At 37.6% G+C, this 17,832-nt stretch overlaps 1 protein-coding gene across 1 annotated transcript in view; it reads right to left on the reverse strand.

The window, feature by feature from the left end:
• Positions 1 to 1,071: 1,071 nt before the first annotated feature.
• Positions 1,072 to 17,832, reverse strand: part of LOC106870977 (CD151 antigen) — a 55,604-nt gene continuing 38,843 nt past the window's right edge. Inside the window, exons 6-9 of the mRNA XM_014917222.3 lie at positions 16,679 to 16,751; positions 10,685 to 10,827; positions 3,277 to 3,360; positions 1,072 to 1,966 (exon numbers count right to left, since the gene is read on the reverse strand). Of these exons, the coding sequence (XP_014772708.1) occupies positions 1,880 to 1,966; positions 3,277 to 3,360; positions 10,685 to 10,827; positions 16,679 to 16,751 (387 nt within the window). The 3' untranslated portion in view covers positions 1,072 to 1,879. The remainder of the gene's footprint in view (positions 1,967 to 3,276; positions 3,361 to 10,684; positions 10,828 to 16,678; positions 16,752 to 17,832) is intronic.

The following is a 17,832-nucleotide window of genomic DNA, read 5'->3' on the forward strand; positions in this document are numbered from 1 at the left end:
ATCACAGCAATTACTGTTGGAGAGGAACTGTCTAATGAGAAGACAACATTCATAAGAAAATTGCTGTAGAGGAAGCAACAAGAATTAGTAAAATCCATTTCTAAAGAGAAGGCAACTTCCATGCAAAAATCCATTTCCAATGAAGTCATTTGTACTCTGAAAGTAATTTTACAGAACAAGATAAAATCTCACAGAAGTGGTAATATCCACATCTAAAGTCTTTCAATACTATTACAAGCCAATAAGGATGCCACTAAGTGGACATTACACCTATCAAAGATAGCAGCAAAACATCCCATAAATAGCACCCTCTTCAGAAAAAGTAAAGGCACATCAGATAATGTAAACTGTACCCCTCAAACATGAGATGGTTACAATTTGCTTTGATCAAGGACTAAGCATCACAACCACTTCTATGAAAGCAACTGAGAGAGCAACTTTGTCAGATGTATTTAATTTCCACTTGTTAGGAAATTTCCACATGTTCTCTTGTTGCAAGAAGTTTATTTTTTTATATTTTTTTCCTTTTCTTTATTTTTAAAATTTAGAAGCAAATGAATTACAGAAAATCAAAAAAAATTACAAATAGGCTCTCAGAATAATAACAATTGTTTTTAATATAAGCACAAGGTCAGAATTTTAGAGGGATGAGATATAGTTGATAATATCAACCCCATTACTTGACTGATACTATACTTTATCAATTTGAAAGGATGAGAGGCAAAATTGACCTTGGCAAGACTTTAACTATAAAGAACTAGAAGAAATACCAAAAGGCAATTTCCCAAAGCTCTAATAATTCCACCCATCTACTACACCCTAGTAATATCAATAATAATCAATACAGTAGGGATAAGATCCTTTGTGTTGAAAGTCCTACAAGTAGAGCGGGGGAGAGGTGATGACTGTGTATGAAGTCAACCAGATGGTCATGTGATGGATTTCTTTCAAAACAATGCACTCACTAAAAGATGAGAGAAATAGCAACACTTTTAGATTGCTGGATTTCATCAGATGATAATGAATCATAATTAAGCAAATCTTTAATTAGTTACTAAGTCACTAACAGGCAAGAGAAAAATTCAGTTTTTATGTACAAAATAACAAACTTACTTTATAAATCGATATATATGTATATGTATATATATATATATATAAAGATTAGCTGTCACACACAAATAAGTATGAGCTGGAAGCTTGAACCATGCTTTTGCTAATTGTTTTAGGCGCCTTTGTAGCACTAAGCGGACAAAGGTATGCATGCATGTGTACACACACACACACATATATATATATATATATATATATATATATATATATGAACAAACAAAAGCACAAAAGTGAGAAACTCAAACTGACAATGAAGTGAATCATCAACTTGGAACAAATAAATAGTCTCTTCATGCACCGAGTACATGCTATTCCATTTGTAAACCCAAACATATATATATATATATATATATCATAGACACACTTACATACATTTGTACATGCAATTATGTTGTTTGTGTGTATTGAACATATATACATGGATATACATATGCATGCATGTGTGAATTTATAAACATGTAAACACACACATCTCAAAAGTAAATAGACACACCCTCATTCTACTGTTTCATCTTGATGGACACTAATTGTTTGTATGATGCCCAAAAATGATTATATTATTAAAAACTGCACAAAGCATGACTACTAAATACTAGATTAAGTAATTAAACGCATCAAATGACACTATTTTGTTTCTAGAAATAAATCTTTCAAATATGGTGTCTATTTATTTTTAAGAAATGTGTGTGTATATACATATATATATATATATACACACACACACACACACACACATATTCACACATTAAGCCGGACAATCAATCTTTATTTAAAGTGGTGCACTAGTCGCCCTGTTCTCTGTTGGGGTCCGTTTAATGTATTTAAAGAGACAAAGTGAAAGTACAAGACCACATATCTGGAAAAGAAAGCAAGAAAAAAAACAAATAAGAAAATATAAAACACACAATGACTGGTATAGCTTATTTTATCAATTTTGGGTGGGATGAAGAGCAAAGTTGAAGTCAGTGGAATTGGCACTCAGAATGTAAAGAGTCAAAAAAATTCTGCAAGGCATTTTTATCTGACATGAACTGTTCTACCAATTCACTGACCCTATAAAATAATACTTTCTAATTTTGGCACAAGGCCAGCAATTTGTTGGGAGTGGGTAAGTTGATTACATCAGCCTTAGTATTAGACTGGTACTTTATTTTTATTGATCCTGAAAAGATGAAAGGCAAAGTTGACCTCGGCAGAATTTGAACATAGAAAGTAGTAACAGGCAAAATACTGCTAAGCATTTCTCCCAGCATGTTAATGATTCTGCCAGCTTACTACCTTCACTACCTTAATAATTACAATAATAATAATAATAATAATAATAATGGTTTCAAATTTTGGCATGAGACCAATAATTTTAGTGAGAACTGGCTAATCAATTATATTGACCCCAGTGCTCAACTGGTGCTTATTTTATTAACCCCAAAAGACCTAGTCTAAGAATGCCAAAATGACCTATAGGAAGTGATCTCTTCACCAGACAAACACTTAAAGAAAAGGGTATCAAAACCTAGAGGAAATTACTTCTGGACACAAAGTGCATGAAAATGTGGCACCCATGAGTAAATTCTACCAGTCATTATAAATTTTGATACATCTTTATGCACATTATCAATACAGTGATTCTCTTATCAACCTGGGGAGTATGGAAAATCCTTTGCTTTACTGAGGAGATCTAATAAGGCTGAAACATGTCCAAAACTGCTCTCACTACTTGACAAGATTAAATTAATAATAGTTATTAAGCAAATTTTTCTTTTCATTGCACAAATATCGTTAATTAATTAGACGAAGGTTTTGGACTTATGAATGTCGGATTCTGGTTACGATTCTCAAACCAAGTAGCATGTTGTCTTCTTGAACAAAACACATTTCACATTGTTCTAGTCCACTTAGTTGAAAACGAGTACCAGCAACTATGGAGGGTGAGGTTAACTCTCAGGTAGATAGGCTTCTCATTCATGGAAGTGTGTTGTACTCTTGATCATATATATGCCATGGAAGCTGGAATTAGCTCCAGCCTAATGAGTTTATAGGTGTATGACAGATCTAAGTAAGTATGAAGGATGTAACAAGCCATTTTCATACATAACTCTTCTATGAAAGTTGACATTACACATGACGGTTTTATTTATGAAGTCATTTAAATGATATCTTAATACTCACCAAAACAATGGAGAAAGAAAAGCCAATAGCTAAAAGAATACCAGCTTGATCCATCACAAATGTGTAGGCAGCATCATAGCAACCCTAAAAGTAAACTGATACAGTGTGAGCAAGTAGTTACTAAATGTTGAACAAACTTCCTCAATGAAACCCATATAGGAGAAATGTAGCAATAAATAGGGTTGGTTCTCACATTAGACTTACCATATCGATATTATACATGCAATTAATAGGTGAAAGAAGTCCCTCTTAGAGTGTTTGAAATCTAAGCTAATACGTAAGGCGAATAACTCCAATAAGAATAAATTCAAGAAATTAAGGGCGATATAAACAATGCAATTGAGAGTGGATCTAGTCTTTAAAGCCGGCAGGTGAAAAATAACACACTTTAATCAATTGCATTTTTTTTTTTTTTGTTTTATTCATATATTTTTACGTCTAATGTTGCATGGTTCACACGGAATTAGATTGAAGCAGATTTTCTATGGCCGAATGCTCTTCCTACCATCAACCCATACCAGTTTCCAAGCAAGGTGATGTTTCATCATGGCTAAATATGTTTTTCATGGCAGACTGCAAAGGAACAACATTGCCAGTATGATAGTGTTATGTTTCCCTCGGACTGACTCGCAGAGATAACATAACGAGTTATACAATTTAATTATTACATTTATTGTTCAATTACATACAAAGAACGCACTCACCCAATGTTCGTTATGAATAAACAAAAGTCATGTCCGCCATATATATATCAATGACATTTTACTACGACAGTCCCACAAGACAACAACAATGAAACAATGAACTCAGACGAACCACATGACACACGGAACGTCAGACGAATTACATATCTAACAGTCCATATAACACCTCCCCACTGAAATTGATGCTACACAAGAAGTATCAACAGCAAAGTCTCTCTTGGGTTTTACGGGTTCTCTTGGACCGTCTTGGGTTGTCTGGTCCATACTCTGGAACGGGTAACATGGTCTTGGGTCTGGTTTGTCTTTGTGTTAGTGGCACAGTTTCCGAGATCTCCATCGGGTGATCTGTTGCAAATTCAAATACAGTGTTTTCTGCATCACCAGGTTCATTGTCTTCCTCAGTTGTGTACCGCGGTCGCAGCTGTTCCCAGTGTCGTCTCCACATCGGGCCATGAGGTATGACCTTCACGTTAAAGCAGCGAGTACCCAATGACTTCTTAATGATTGCTGGTACCCATCGGGGATCTTTGTCTCGGCGAGGTCCATAGTATAGTGCATACACAGGATCTCCGGCCTTGTACTGCCTGGTAACTTTAGCGACATCAGCCGAGCTTGGAGTCACCTGAGACTTATGTGCTTCCTTAGACTGTTTGCCTTGAGCAATGTGTGTTGGCGATGGCAGCAGAGAATCAATCCTTGTTCGTATCTGCCGGTTATTCAAAAGTTCACTTGGAGAGAATCCACAGGATGTCGGTGTTCTCCGGTACTGCATCAAGAATTCTTGAAGTGCTCGTGTTGGCGGAAGAGAAGACTTCCTCAGAGCTTGTTTGAAGGTCTGCACCAAACGTTCCGCTGCTCCGTTGGTAGCTGGGTGGTAAGGTGCCCCTGTCAGGTGTGTGATCCCGCGTTCTTTGCACCAGCTCTGGAACTCCTCAGACGTAAAAGTTGGTGCATTATCGGTGACCAGTGTGTGAGGAAATCCGAAGTGCGCAAAGTCTTCCTCAAGCAGATTCAAAGTGGCTTTGGAGGACGTGGAGGAAGTGGGATGAATGCATGGGTACTTGGAATAAGCATCTGTGATCACCAGCCAATCTCTACCCATAAAATTTATTGCATGGTCCAGATGTAAGCGGCTCCACGGCTTTTCTGGTAACATCCATGGGTGAACTGGAGGCTTAGATGGCTGCCTTTGATGTTCGTTACATGAATCACATCGTCGACTGGCTATCTCTATAGCAGCATCGATACCAGGCCAATATACAGCAGTTCTTGCTAGCTGTTTCATGCGTTCCATGCCAAAGTGTCCGAGATGCAGAAGATTGAGGATCTTTGGCTGCAAGCTATGTGGAATCACAACTCTAGATCCATGTATAAGGCATCCATGACAGATACTAAGTGAGTTTGATAACTTACGGAACTTGTTGACTTCGTCATTGATCTCCATGTTCTTTGGTGGCCAGCCTTCACGGACGTAGCGCATCACTGTAGATATCACTGGATCTTTCCCTGACTCTTGACGGAGGACGTTAGCATCCACAGGTTGGACTTGAATACTAAGAGCTTTGATGGCACACACCATGTCTATGTCTTCACCATTTTCCTTTCTGTCAAAGCCGTTATCATCACCGAATGGCAAGCGACTGAGGGCATCAGCATTGCCATGATCTGCTGATTTCCGATATTCAATGGTGTAGTCAAACTGGTTCAGCCACAGGGCCCATCGTGCTAGTCTGTTAGCAGCGAGAAGTGGCGTCCCTTTCCTCGGACTGAATAGTGATGTCAGTGGCTTGTGGTCAGTCACGAGTACGAATTTACGACCGTACAAATACTGGTAAAACTTCTGCAAGCCAAATATGATAGCTAGGGCTTCCTTTTGAATTTGACTGTAGTTACGCTGTGCAGAAGTGAGAGTCTTGGACATATTGGATATTGGGCGCTCGCTTCCATCAGGATAGCGGTGAAACAGGACTGCTCCAATACCAACGTTTGATGCGTCGCAAGCCAATCCCAAAGTTTTGTTTGGATCGAAGTGTATCAGAACTTGACTTGATGAAAGTACATTTTTCAAGTGATCAAAAACTGACTGTTCCTCATCTCCCCACTTCCAAATAGTTGACTTTTTCGTAAGGCAATAGAGTGGCTCTGCTATACTGGCTAGGTTTGGGATAAACTTTCCATAGAACTGAACTGAACCTAGGAAAGATTTCAAGCTTGATTCGTTCGTTGGACGTGGCATCTTTAAGACTGCTTCGACTTTGGATCCCTTAGTGATCTCTTCAGTCGACAAAATGTGTCCAAGGTATTCTACACTGGGTAGTGCAAACTGGCACTTTTCACGGCGACATCTGAGTCCATTGTCGCTTAGATGTGTGAGCAGACACTTTAGGTTGTTTAAGTGACTGTTTGCATCTTTCCCACTGACGAGCATGTCATCCTGGAAGACGGCCACTCCAGGTAGATCATGGGTCAGGTTTTCCATGATCTCCTGAAAGTAACCAGGTGCTGACTTGATTCCGAAAGGGAGTCGTTGTTGCAGGAGTACTCCACGGTGAGTGCTGAGTGCGAGTCTGCGTTGACTTTCTGGAGCCAGTTTGATCTGATTATAGGCATCAGCAAGGTCTATCTTTGTATATCCGAATCCACCTCCGAGTTTCTGCATCAGTTCAGCAGGGAGTGGCATTGGATGACGGTGATCAGCAAGTTGGTCATTAATTCCCACAGAGTAGTCACCACAAATCCGTAGTTTCGGCTTCAGGTTGCTTGAAGCGTGTGCTTTACGAATCGGTACCACTGGCGTTCCGTATTCATTGAATTGGACTGGCTTCCAGATTCCCTTGGCGATGCCTTCTTCGTAACCTTTGACCAGGTCATCACGAAGAGCAAATGGGACCGGACGTGCCTTGTGAAAGACTGGTGTTGCGTCCGATTTGAACTTCACTTCCAGTTCAAAGTTCTTGAGACATCCCAATTCTTGCTTGAAAAGATCTGGAAATTCATCACACATGTTGTGACAATCTTGCTGCAGGGAAACATAGGGCTCGCTTGAGGTCTTCGGATACATCCCTTCTGCACCTTCCCTCTTAGCTTGGCTGTCTATGCTTTTCAAACCTAGAGCAGTGTCTACGGAAATTCCCAGAGTCTGGATAGCATTCCGACCCAGCAAATTAAGATCAGAGATCTTGGTGACTATGTAAGGTATAAGATCCTGCTTACCAGTTGTTGGATCCTTGGTTTGGCCCATGAAAGTTCCTAGAACAGGCAGGTTGTGCTTGCTGGCAGATTCATAGCGATGCTTGACATCTTGCAGCTTTGGTCTTCCAAGTTGTTTCCAGACTGACAAGGAAACAAAATTGCCTGTAGTAGCAGTGTCCAATTCCATTGTGAACAGTCTGTTCTGGATTGTTACTGGCACAATTAAACTGTGAGTGTCTCGGGAAACTTCACCTAGGATCGCCTTGACTAGCTCAGCTTTTGTGATTCTTTTCACGGGAGTTTGTGAATGGCCATTGCGTTGCTGATGTTGTTTTTTCCTACACACCGCTTGCAAATGACCCTTTTTGTCACAAAAATGACATTTGGTTTCCCTGAAAGGACAGTCTGTTGCTTTGTGGGCCTTTCCACATCGGTAGCATTTCTCCTGGTTTGTGGAATAAGACTGCTGATGTTTCTTTTGAGGACTCTTATTCCTGTTCTGCTGGACCTTGTACACCTGCTTGGTTTTGGAACTGTATACAGTTTCTTTTGCAACCTTTGCTGCGTCTTCAGTCTCAATGGCAACCTGGACAGCACGGGCAAAATCTAGTTCTGAGTCTTTTATCTTAAAAAGCGCCTTCAGAACCGCTTCATTGTTAACCGAACATATGAATCTCTGTCTCAGAGCTTCATCCTGTGGGTTGGTGATCGCTGGAAAATCACAGGTAGCTGCATCCTGGCGTATACGTGCTGCCAGCTCCTGGAGAGTTTCGCCTGGCTTCCGCTGCATATCACTCCAAAACTTGAAACGCTCTCTCACAATGAAAAGTTTAGGGTCGAACTGTTCCTTCATGAAGTCAACGATTTCGTCCATTATCAAGTTGTTGATATCTTTAGGCGGATTTTGTTGGGTAGCCAGATTAGCAAGTTGTTTGTAAACAGTAGCAGTCTGATTGGTCAGGAACACTTGTGCCATGCGTTTTTCAGGTACAGCATTAGCAGCCACAAACGTACGGAATCTTGACCAGTAATCAGGCCATAGTTCTGTCGCTGAATCAAATGCAGTAAATGGTGGAATCGACACTGTTGTTGAAGCAGCTGAAAAATAGCCACTAGAATCGCCTTCAACTTGTCGAGCACCAAACAGTTTTAACAGAGCGTCCATATCTCTCTGATGTTGTTGCATTTGCTTGTCCATTTGTTCCCTAAACAATTTAATAAGTTCTACTGTCTGTTTTTCAGCCATTGTTATTACGATGAATAATTTTACGGTAAAGTAAGCATGTATCCTATCGGCGACGCCAATAAACTCTGTTATGTTTCCCTCGGACTGACTCGCAGAGATAACATAACGAGTTATACAATTTAATTATTACATTTATTGTTCAATTACATACAAAGAACGCACTCACCCAATGTTCGTTATGAATAAACAAAAGTCATGTCCGCCATATATATATCAATGACATTTTACTACGACAGTCCCACAAGACAACAACAATGAAACAATGAACTCAGACGAACCACATGACACACGGAACGTCAGACGAATTACATATCTAACAGTCCATATAACAGATAGCAATGCTCATTTATAATCATCACATGGTATCGAGACAAGGGTACAGACAGACAAGCACACACAATGAGCTTCTTTCAGTTTCTATCAACCAAATCCACAGACAGGGCTATTTGGTTGGCCCAAGGATATAGCAGAATGCACTTACCCTAAGTGCAGCACAGTAAGAACTAAAACAGACACCACATGGTTGGGAAGCAAGCTTCATACCTAAGTATGCAGCCACACATACATCTATTTATATTATGCCAAAGTTCATACTCAAGTTATCTCCCTTACTTGCATTTAGATTTTAATTACTCCTCACTCTCCGAAAAAATTTGTTTATTACTTTAAAACTCATTTGATCAAAGTTTTCCAACTCCTTACATTAGATATGGGAAACATTTACTATACGAGGTAGTATCAAAAAGTTCCCAGACTAGTTCTGTAGCATGCCAACAGATGGCAGCATACAGTTGCATGCACAGTGAGAACTAATTGTGACCTTCATGAGCCAGTGTACCAAGTCACATTGCTGTGTTTACTTCACAAGTGGTGCAATTTGCACTTTTGTGATTACGTGTATGCTGTAGTCTGCAATTTTTGTCATGGACAGGAACAAAAAGCTAATGTGAAACTTTGCGTTTAACTTTGAAAGTCTGCTACAGAGACATTAAGCATGCTTCGGCAAGCTTATGGTGACAAGGCAATGTGTCATATGTAATGTTTTGAGTAGCATGGACGCTTCAAAAGCAGAAGAACGTCCCTGGAGGTATTTTTGACATCTGCCATATTTTGCATTGAGCCAGACCGTCAATCAAGAATTTGTCCCCCATGGCCAGACCGTCAATCGAGAATTTGTCCCCCATGGCCAGACCGTCAATCGAGAGTTCTACTGCAACGTCTGTTTGAGGGAGGACATTCGGTAAAAGTGATAGTATCTGTGGGGCATGAAGAATTAGATTCTTCACAATGACAATGCACCCTGTCACTGAGCTCTCCTCACTCGTGAGTTTCAGGCCAAAAACTACATGCTATCACTTCTGCACCTGCGCTATTTGCCAGATTTAGAACCTGTGGACTGCCATCTCTTCCACAAAATGAAAATGCAGCTCAAAGGTCACCACTTTAACACAAATGTTGAAATCCAGAGCAAATCGCAGATCCTCAACTTGCTTACAGAATACAACGTTCAGGCCAGATTCCAAAAGTGGAAGAGGGTGAACATTTAGCAAAAGTGACCGGATCTGTGGAGTGCAAAGAATTGGATTCTTCATGATGACAATGTACCCTGTCACCAAACTCTCCCCATTCATAAGTTTCTTCCCCCAAAACAACATGGTATCACTCCCGCACCTGCCCTATTTGCTAGATTTAGCATGTGCGGACTTTCATTTCTTCCCCAAGACGAAAATGCAGCTCAAGGGTCACCATTTTAACACTATTGATGAGATCAAGAGTGAATCGCAGAAGGTCCTCAACTCGCTTAGGGAATACTACTTCCAGGCCAGATTCCAAAAGTGGTGGGAATTCTGGGACTAGTGCATTGCTGTACAGAGTGACTATTTCAAAGGAGATGATATTAAAACTTAGATAAATATCGTAAATTATTTTTTATTAAACACAACTAGTCCAGGAACTTTTTGACGCTACCTTATATTCTTCATTAGGACACATCACTAGCCAATAGTCCATATAAGATATATTATAGGTAAGATAGTCTAGCTAATAGTTTTGAGAAAGATAGCTCCTTGTGTGCTAGATCAGGAACACATTTTGGGATGACACTAACAGAATTTTTAAAAATGTAAAACTGGTTTTTGTTTCAGCAATTAGATTTTTTTTTAATGATTAAATTTTGAAAAATTAAAACATATTTCTAATCTTTTTTTACAGTTGAAATATTTTTAAAGAAAAAAAAAACATGAAAAAATAATTAAGGAAAGTTTACCTGATAAAATAAATAGTCATTTTTGGCACCTTCTCGAACAGCAGGTGGACCCATAATGGTTTCTTGGCAGTGCCTCGTCCTAGTTGCTTTATTAACATGAACATTTTTGCAACAGGAAACGGGTACAAACTTGATGGCAGTGTCTAGAAGAAAATATCGAGAAGAAGAATTTTACATTTTTTCCCCTAATTAGCATGAAAAAATGACGATAAAATAACGCCAAAGAATTTATTTTTTTCATTTCAACATCATCATTTCTATTCATGCTAGCATAGGTTGAACCAATCATTACTACTCTCCTAAATGGATTGGAGGGTCACATCTTGTTTTTTTTTTCTTTTGTTTGCTTGGTTTCTGTGGCTAGGTGTCTTTCCTAACACAACCACTTTACAGAGAGTACTGGTTGTTATATATCATGACACCAGCATTAGAGGGGTTGTCATATCCATGACAAGACTAAAGGGTTTCCTCAACCCTATTTTATTTATTTATAAACCGCTTTAGAGCATGTGGTTATATCTGTTTATTTCAATAGTGGCAGAATAACAAATTCAAAGTTTCCTAACAACTACTTATCAGTTAATAATATTAAGTAATAAAAGCACCAATTGCGGATGGGAAAAATGAACAACTACTACAATGGCACACAAATAAATATTACTTTCTTATAATAATGCTAAATGGCTGACATTTTAGAGATAAAACATTAGTTTAAAAAATAGCAAATTAAATAGAATTATGTCTTGAATTTGAGAAGATAGAATGACAGATGCTCTGATAGATGAAATTATAGATATATGGTTCAGCTATTGTCAAAGGATCTAAATTTCATTATACTAGATATCTTAGTAATTAATTCATAATTACTAGTTAGTGTGACTCAAGTTCCACTTATTGTGGCTAATGTAAGATATTTGCTATTTTATTTGAGAATTCATTTAGATTTTTGCAGCCTGTTGGAAAATTGCAGCTAGTAAACTTGTTAGGATATTGTTCTGCTGATAAAATCTTCCTCTATGACTAGAAGTGTTAACGACATAATTTAAACTGTGTTGTGCTCCAGAAAAAGATTGCACTCCTTGCACTATCAGTGCAACAAATGATTCTTGGTGACTTTCTTGATGAGTGCTGGTCCACAATGACTGGATTTGGACAGTCCTCATCAAACAACATATAAGCTAATTGCCTATAATGTGCCTGTTTGTGTGAGACTAGCCATTACATTTTAGTTGATGTGTTTATAGAACATGTTTGTAAGATTAAGATGGTTATGTTTTACAAATCTCAAAAATAACTATACACAAGTTAGCATGGGAGTTTCTAGGTAGTCATTCTAGTGGAGCCCAGACAGCTTTGTGGTTAAGAAGTTTGCTCCACAACAATGAGGTTCCAGGTTCAATCACACAGCACAGCACCTTGGTCAAGTGTCCTTTCTTAGTCAAGAGAGAAAGCAGTGTTCTTGACCCTTTGCCAGGCCTTTAAACTGGGTTGAGGAAGGAAGGTATCCTCAAACCAGAGCCTTGGCCCAAATGCTTACAACAGAGAGGGCTCTGCTGATCGTATTAAACAGGGTAATGGATAAAGTCTATCATCCGCTTCGGCATCAGCAAAATTTAAACTCATAATCTAAAGCAGTGGTTCTCAAAGTAATGTGCCCCCTGGGGGTGGGGGAGTTCCAAGTTGAAGTAGGGCGATAACAGGGTAGCAATTCATGTAAAAACAACAAAATAATGGCTATGTTAGGTTAAGTTTTATTTGTGAAATACAGTTACTTTGAATTTGCTTCAGAAAGAGGTCTATGTTTGTGATGGCTAGTAGGGATGGAGGTGCTAGGAATGTGGCCTGAGTGTCAAGGGGGCAACAGCCTGAAAAAGTTTGGGAACCACTGATCTAAAGAACTGGAACAAATATCCCAAAGTGACCCATCCAACATTATTACATTTCTACCATCACTCTAGATAGACTGATAAAAATTGAGCCCAAAAGATGAAAAAGTAAAGTTGTGAGTAAAATTCAATACATATGGAAACTGCATAGAAGCCCATGTGTGTGTATGTACAAGTGTAGATCCTTCATTGATGTGCACTGGTGAAGGATGTTGGCAGCAGAGAGAAAACTTTTTTTTAAAAAAAACCTGTTATTCTATGAGCAGAAGTCCTTCGTGGTATTTGTTCTGCTCCAAGTTACAAATGCTCAATAAATATAAGATCAGTCTCTTTCGACTCTAATTTGTTACGCAACCATTGATAAATAGCAACCAAATCTCTCATGTCACTCCCTTGTAGTTTAAACAAAAAATGAAAAACATTAGAGATTGATCAGTCACATAAGGAGTGTCTCATAATGTCTGCTTTGTTACGGCTAACCTGGAGTAAATCATGACTAACACTAGCTGATGCAGAAGCTTCAATGCAATGGCTTGACCTGCTAAAATTAGCGATTAAATGTCACTTAAATAATACCTTAGCATCTCAAAAAAAAGATATATCAAATCAGTGGACCTATAGAACATTATAGCACTACCACAACCCACCAGACAAAAACAAAATGCACAAAGGCTTATAGCATTTATTGAATCAAGCTATGATAGATAGATCTGCTTTAGGCTACTCGACTCTTGGAGCTCCTGGGTAACTGCCTAACAGGCTCGAGAGGCAGCACTGATTGCAAGAGGTATTTAAGTGTTCTGCAGATTTCTAAATATACAATTCAGGGCTGCAGTAAATCCATGCTTGAGCATGTTAAAAGCCTTACCATTCATAATTTTGTTATAAATAAGTATAACATAAAACAAGGTTTTAAGTTGTTTTTATTTTAGGTATTTTTCATACTTTTTCCTGAATTTTTTAATTATGCTTTTTTAAACTTTCTAAGTGTACCAGTAATTTTTTTTTATCTCCAGTGTGCCACTAAGCCAAAAAGATTATGATGCACTTTAGCCAGCTGCTCCCCACAAGTGAAGTGGCTTAGTAGTACAATACCATGCTTGCTTGAGGTGCCTAAGCAGACACACACATACACACACTCCCTTGGCCCTCTCACTTATGACAGCAGCAGCATACCCAGGATGTGACAACAGGAGAGAGAAAACAGTACCAGTAGACAGTAACATGCTGAAATGGAGTACCCTGATCAAAAACATGTACCACCTGTTCCAGGAACTGAACCCATGACCTTATAATCATAAGCTGATCACCCTAACATGCCTTCAGGATTGAGAAACACTGCATTAGAAAATGTAGTCCTAGATATTCTGTGTTTGAAAAAATTCAAAATAATCAAAAAGTCTTTGATGATAGCTAACTAACTTTAGGACTAAACAGCAATAACTAAAAACATTTCAAAAATTTTTTAAGAAGGGCCTAAGGACATAAACTGAGGTATTCACAAATATGTACAAATAGATAAGCAGAAAATAAGGAATAGAGATAAAAAGCATTATATAAGAATACATGCATACTGACTTATGTAAACACACAGACATAGCTGAGAAACACACAAATAGATCTACAAATATTTAACATGAAAAAGAAAGGCACAGATAAATACTTTAAAATATTTTGGGACTGTCGTGTGTGTTGTGTATGTTATGTGTGAATATGTTTTTGTTGTATTATGTATGAATAGCTGTAAGCTTGGATATTCACAATAACATGGTCTAGAATTACATCCTACTGTACACCACACTGGACTGTCTTCATAATAAGATAAGGAGTCAACATAAACTTTGGGTAAAATAGAGTAGAAAGAAACTGTGGAATCCTGTTGATTGGCTTATAACTGAGATTTTTTTCTTTTTTTGGGGTGGTGCAGGGTTCTTTTCAATGATAGACAATCTGTTGCTACCAACTGTTTCCTGGATGCATTTAGCAGAGTTCATTCCATTGCAACCATTCAGATCAGGTCTCCAGTCAAATTATAAGCTACAAGTTTCTTCTTTCTTCCCTTCTACAGCCTCAAAAATCCTAAAACAAAAAGCTCAGTACTTTCTTCCCTGCTACAGTCTCAAAGGTTCTATAAAGAGATTATTGTTTCTTCTTGTTTTCCTGATATTCTTGGAAGCCCTGTAAAAGGTCAGATATTTTCCCTCCATTTCCTCAATACAGCTTTGAAGACTCTACAAAGAGGTCAGAGTTTCTTCTTTTTCTTGTTTCAGTTGCAAAACTTCACCAAAAAGCTTATGACTGTCATTCTTCCATTTTTCTGCTACAATCTCCAAGGACCTGTAAAGTTCAGGATTGCTGTTCTTCATTTCCCAGACTTGAATATAAGGGTTGTCAGTTCTCTCAACATAAGGGTTGTAAGTTCTTCTGTTTCCCCACTACAATCTCAAAGGCCCTAACCAAGAAGAGACAGCTACTGTTCTTCTTCAACTGATTAAATCACAAAACATGGAATCAGAGATCTAAAGATGACCAAGTTAGCAATACTATCTATCTATCTATCTATCTATCTAGGTCATCCCTCAATACTTAGCAGTTTACAACATGTCCCAAGTGCTGTAATAAGGAATATATGACCAGGACATTTAACTCTGAATAACCAGGTTTACCTAGTTCTAAGTAGGTATCATAGGGAGGTAAAATTCTCAGCATTTATGTTTTATGTAGTGTTTTTGGTACCGAAAGACTTTCAAACTTCGTATACTTATTTATTTTGTGTTATAGAACAGAAAAAACTTTTTGTATTCGAATTTATTTCATGTAAAAAATTGTCTTATTTCTATAATTTCTACTAATCACTGACGTCTATTCAGTTGAAAACAGTTAGCGCTGTAACGGTGTATATCGTATTAATCCCCTAACCCTAACCCTAACTAGACTGTTAACCCTAACCCTAACTCTAGAATCCGAACTCTAAAATTGTTACACACATAGATACGCAGAGCGTAATTTATTATATAAACAATATATGCGTATAAATTACGATTAAACCGGATGAAATACGTCACAGGGAATAACATTTTTATGAACGCCCAGCAGTAACTCTATTCAGCTGAATAGACGTCAGTGATTGGTTGAAATTACAGAAATACGACAACTTTAACATGGAATAACTTGCGATGTACGTCTTTTTGTTAAGATGACTAAGAGTAAATGATGTTTTATATGACACATTCTACCAGTGTCCCAAGTTTCAAAGTGTTTCGTTAGTGTTTCGTTAAGAAAACACTGGTGCCCCCGTTTTGAAATAGATCCAAATTCTCTGTTGCAGACCTAATGAATGTTTAGTTAATTGGGGTGTTAGTTCAATTCTCTCTTTAGCCCCAAAAATATGTTTCCTGCACAAGACCTCACATCTAGTGAAAGATTTATCTGTCAACTTCCTTGTATTATTGGTAACCAGAACTAAACACTGGTCCTAGTCCTATCATACCTTGTGATAAAGAAAGGAAGAATCAATTTTAATTTTCAACTGATTTGAGGCAGTAAGTTGGCAAAATTGTTAGCATGCCAGGCATGCTTTACACTCTGAATTTAAATTCTGCCATTTTTATGCTCTGAATTCAAATTCTGCCAAGGTCAACTTTGCTTTCATCTTTTCAGGGATGACAAGTTGAGCATTGGGGTTGATGTAATCAACTCCTCCAAAATTGCTGGCCTTGTGCCAAAATTTGAAACCAATATTCAACTAATTCAAATCTCAGCCCATTTAGGAAGAATCACTGATGGTTTGTACTGAAACACAGATAAATGACTTATTTCATGACAAGAGAAAAAATAAAAATAAACCCCCTAAAAATACAGACAAGAATGAAATTTTAAGCCAACAAGAATATTCTACCATCTTGAACAAAAGCAAGGATACATTAGATACTATAGTCTTCGATGCCCCTAAAAAATAATGGGGATGGTCACGATTATAATGTCCTTAATTATTAACTGTTTGACTACAGTTGATCTGGGGTCACACAACATCAATAGGATTTACTTTTTCCTCTATGCAAAAGAGTTTATTTTCAACAAAACACCAAGAAAAATAAAAAAAACTTACTGGGTTGGTTACGGTACCAGTGAGAGTCTCTGTATATCTCCCAACCTTTTGAATCTACTCCGCAACATTCCAACTGAAGAAAGATTAAATCAAAAGATAGGTATAAATAATTAAGCATAACAGAAAATATAATTAGAGAATTACTTAAATAACTAATTTACTACTGATTAAGCTAAAATTAATCACAATACTTATATGGTGTACTTTTGCTATGTTCGATTTACTGTGCAAACCTTCTGTTTGCCAAAGTGTAGCAGAAATAATAAATATGGTTGCTGAAGAGTCACAGATACAGGAACTAAGATGCTGTCTTTGTTGTGGATCTAAATACCCAGACAGTCTTTGGTCACGATTATTTTATTTGTTACAATAGAAGAATATTGTTGGTAGGTACTGACATCATAAAAAATTTTAAATATGCTACTAGAACACACACACACATAAATTTTGAAAACATTGTGGTAGAAAAAACGTAGAAAAGGTCAATTAATACATTGTGTTGGAAGTGCATAAAATTAGATCAAGTGTAAATTTATGATTAGGATAAACATGGGTTACGTTTTCAGGCCATAGTTTTGTTCAATCAGCCCTTTGGTTGATTTATACATCAGTAGGTTTTCTACTTTTTTTAATTGCAGAATCTTTAATCAGATCCTCACTATGACACCATGAACACTTTGAAATTATATTTCCAGTCATATAAACTACACTGAGTATTATTTTAGCAAGTTTAAAGTGATTTCTTTTGTGCTGTAAACTATTTACCATATCTGCAGTACCACCACCACTTCCCTTCATGCCCTAAGCATGTGCTTATTTTACTTAATAGTTAATCCAGTGCGGTTGCTTTGGTCCATCTATCTTTGAATGGTTAACAAAACCAGCCTTAAAAAGACAAATTCCGTTACAAGCTGAACATTTGAAAGGATAAGTGATATCAATAGGACTTTGTTTCTTTGCATGACATTTCAAATTCTTTGCATGCTTAAATGCAAATTTTCTTCCAAATGCACGGATACATCGAGCTTAGTTTTTAATTGATAATGTTTCATCAATTGCAATAATTTCCCAGCATTCCAAAATTTTCCCCTTTTCCAGATCACATCTGAAGGAGTATTTCTATCTCGACTTCAAGTTTGTATGTGGTCATTTTC

The sequence above is a fragment of the Octopus bimaculoides genome, chromosome 5, assembly GCF_046866305.1.
Source record: "Octopus bimaculoides isolate indiv1 chromosome 5, ASM4686630v1, whole genome shotgun sequence".
Lineage (NCBI taxonomy): Eukaryota > Metazoa > Mollusca > Cephalopoda > Octopoda > Octopodidae > Octopus > Octopus bimaculoides.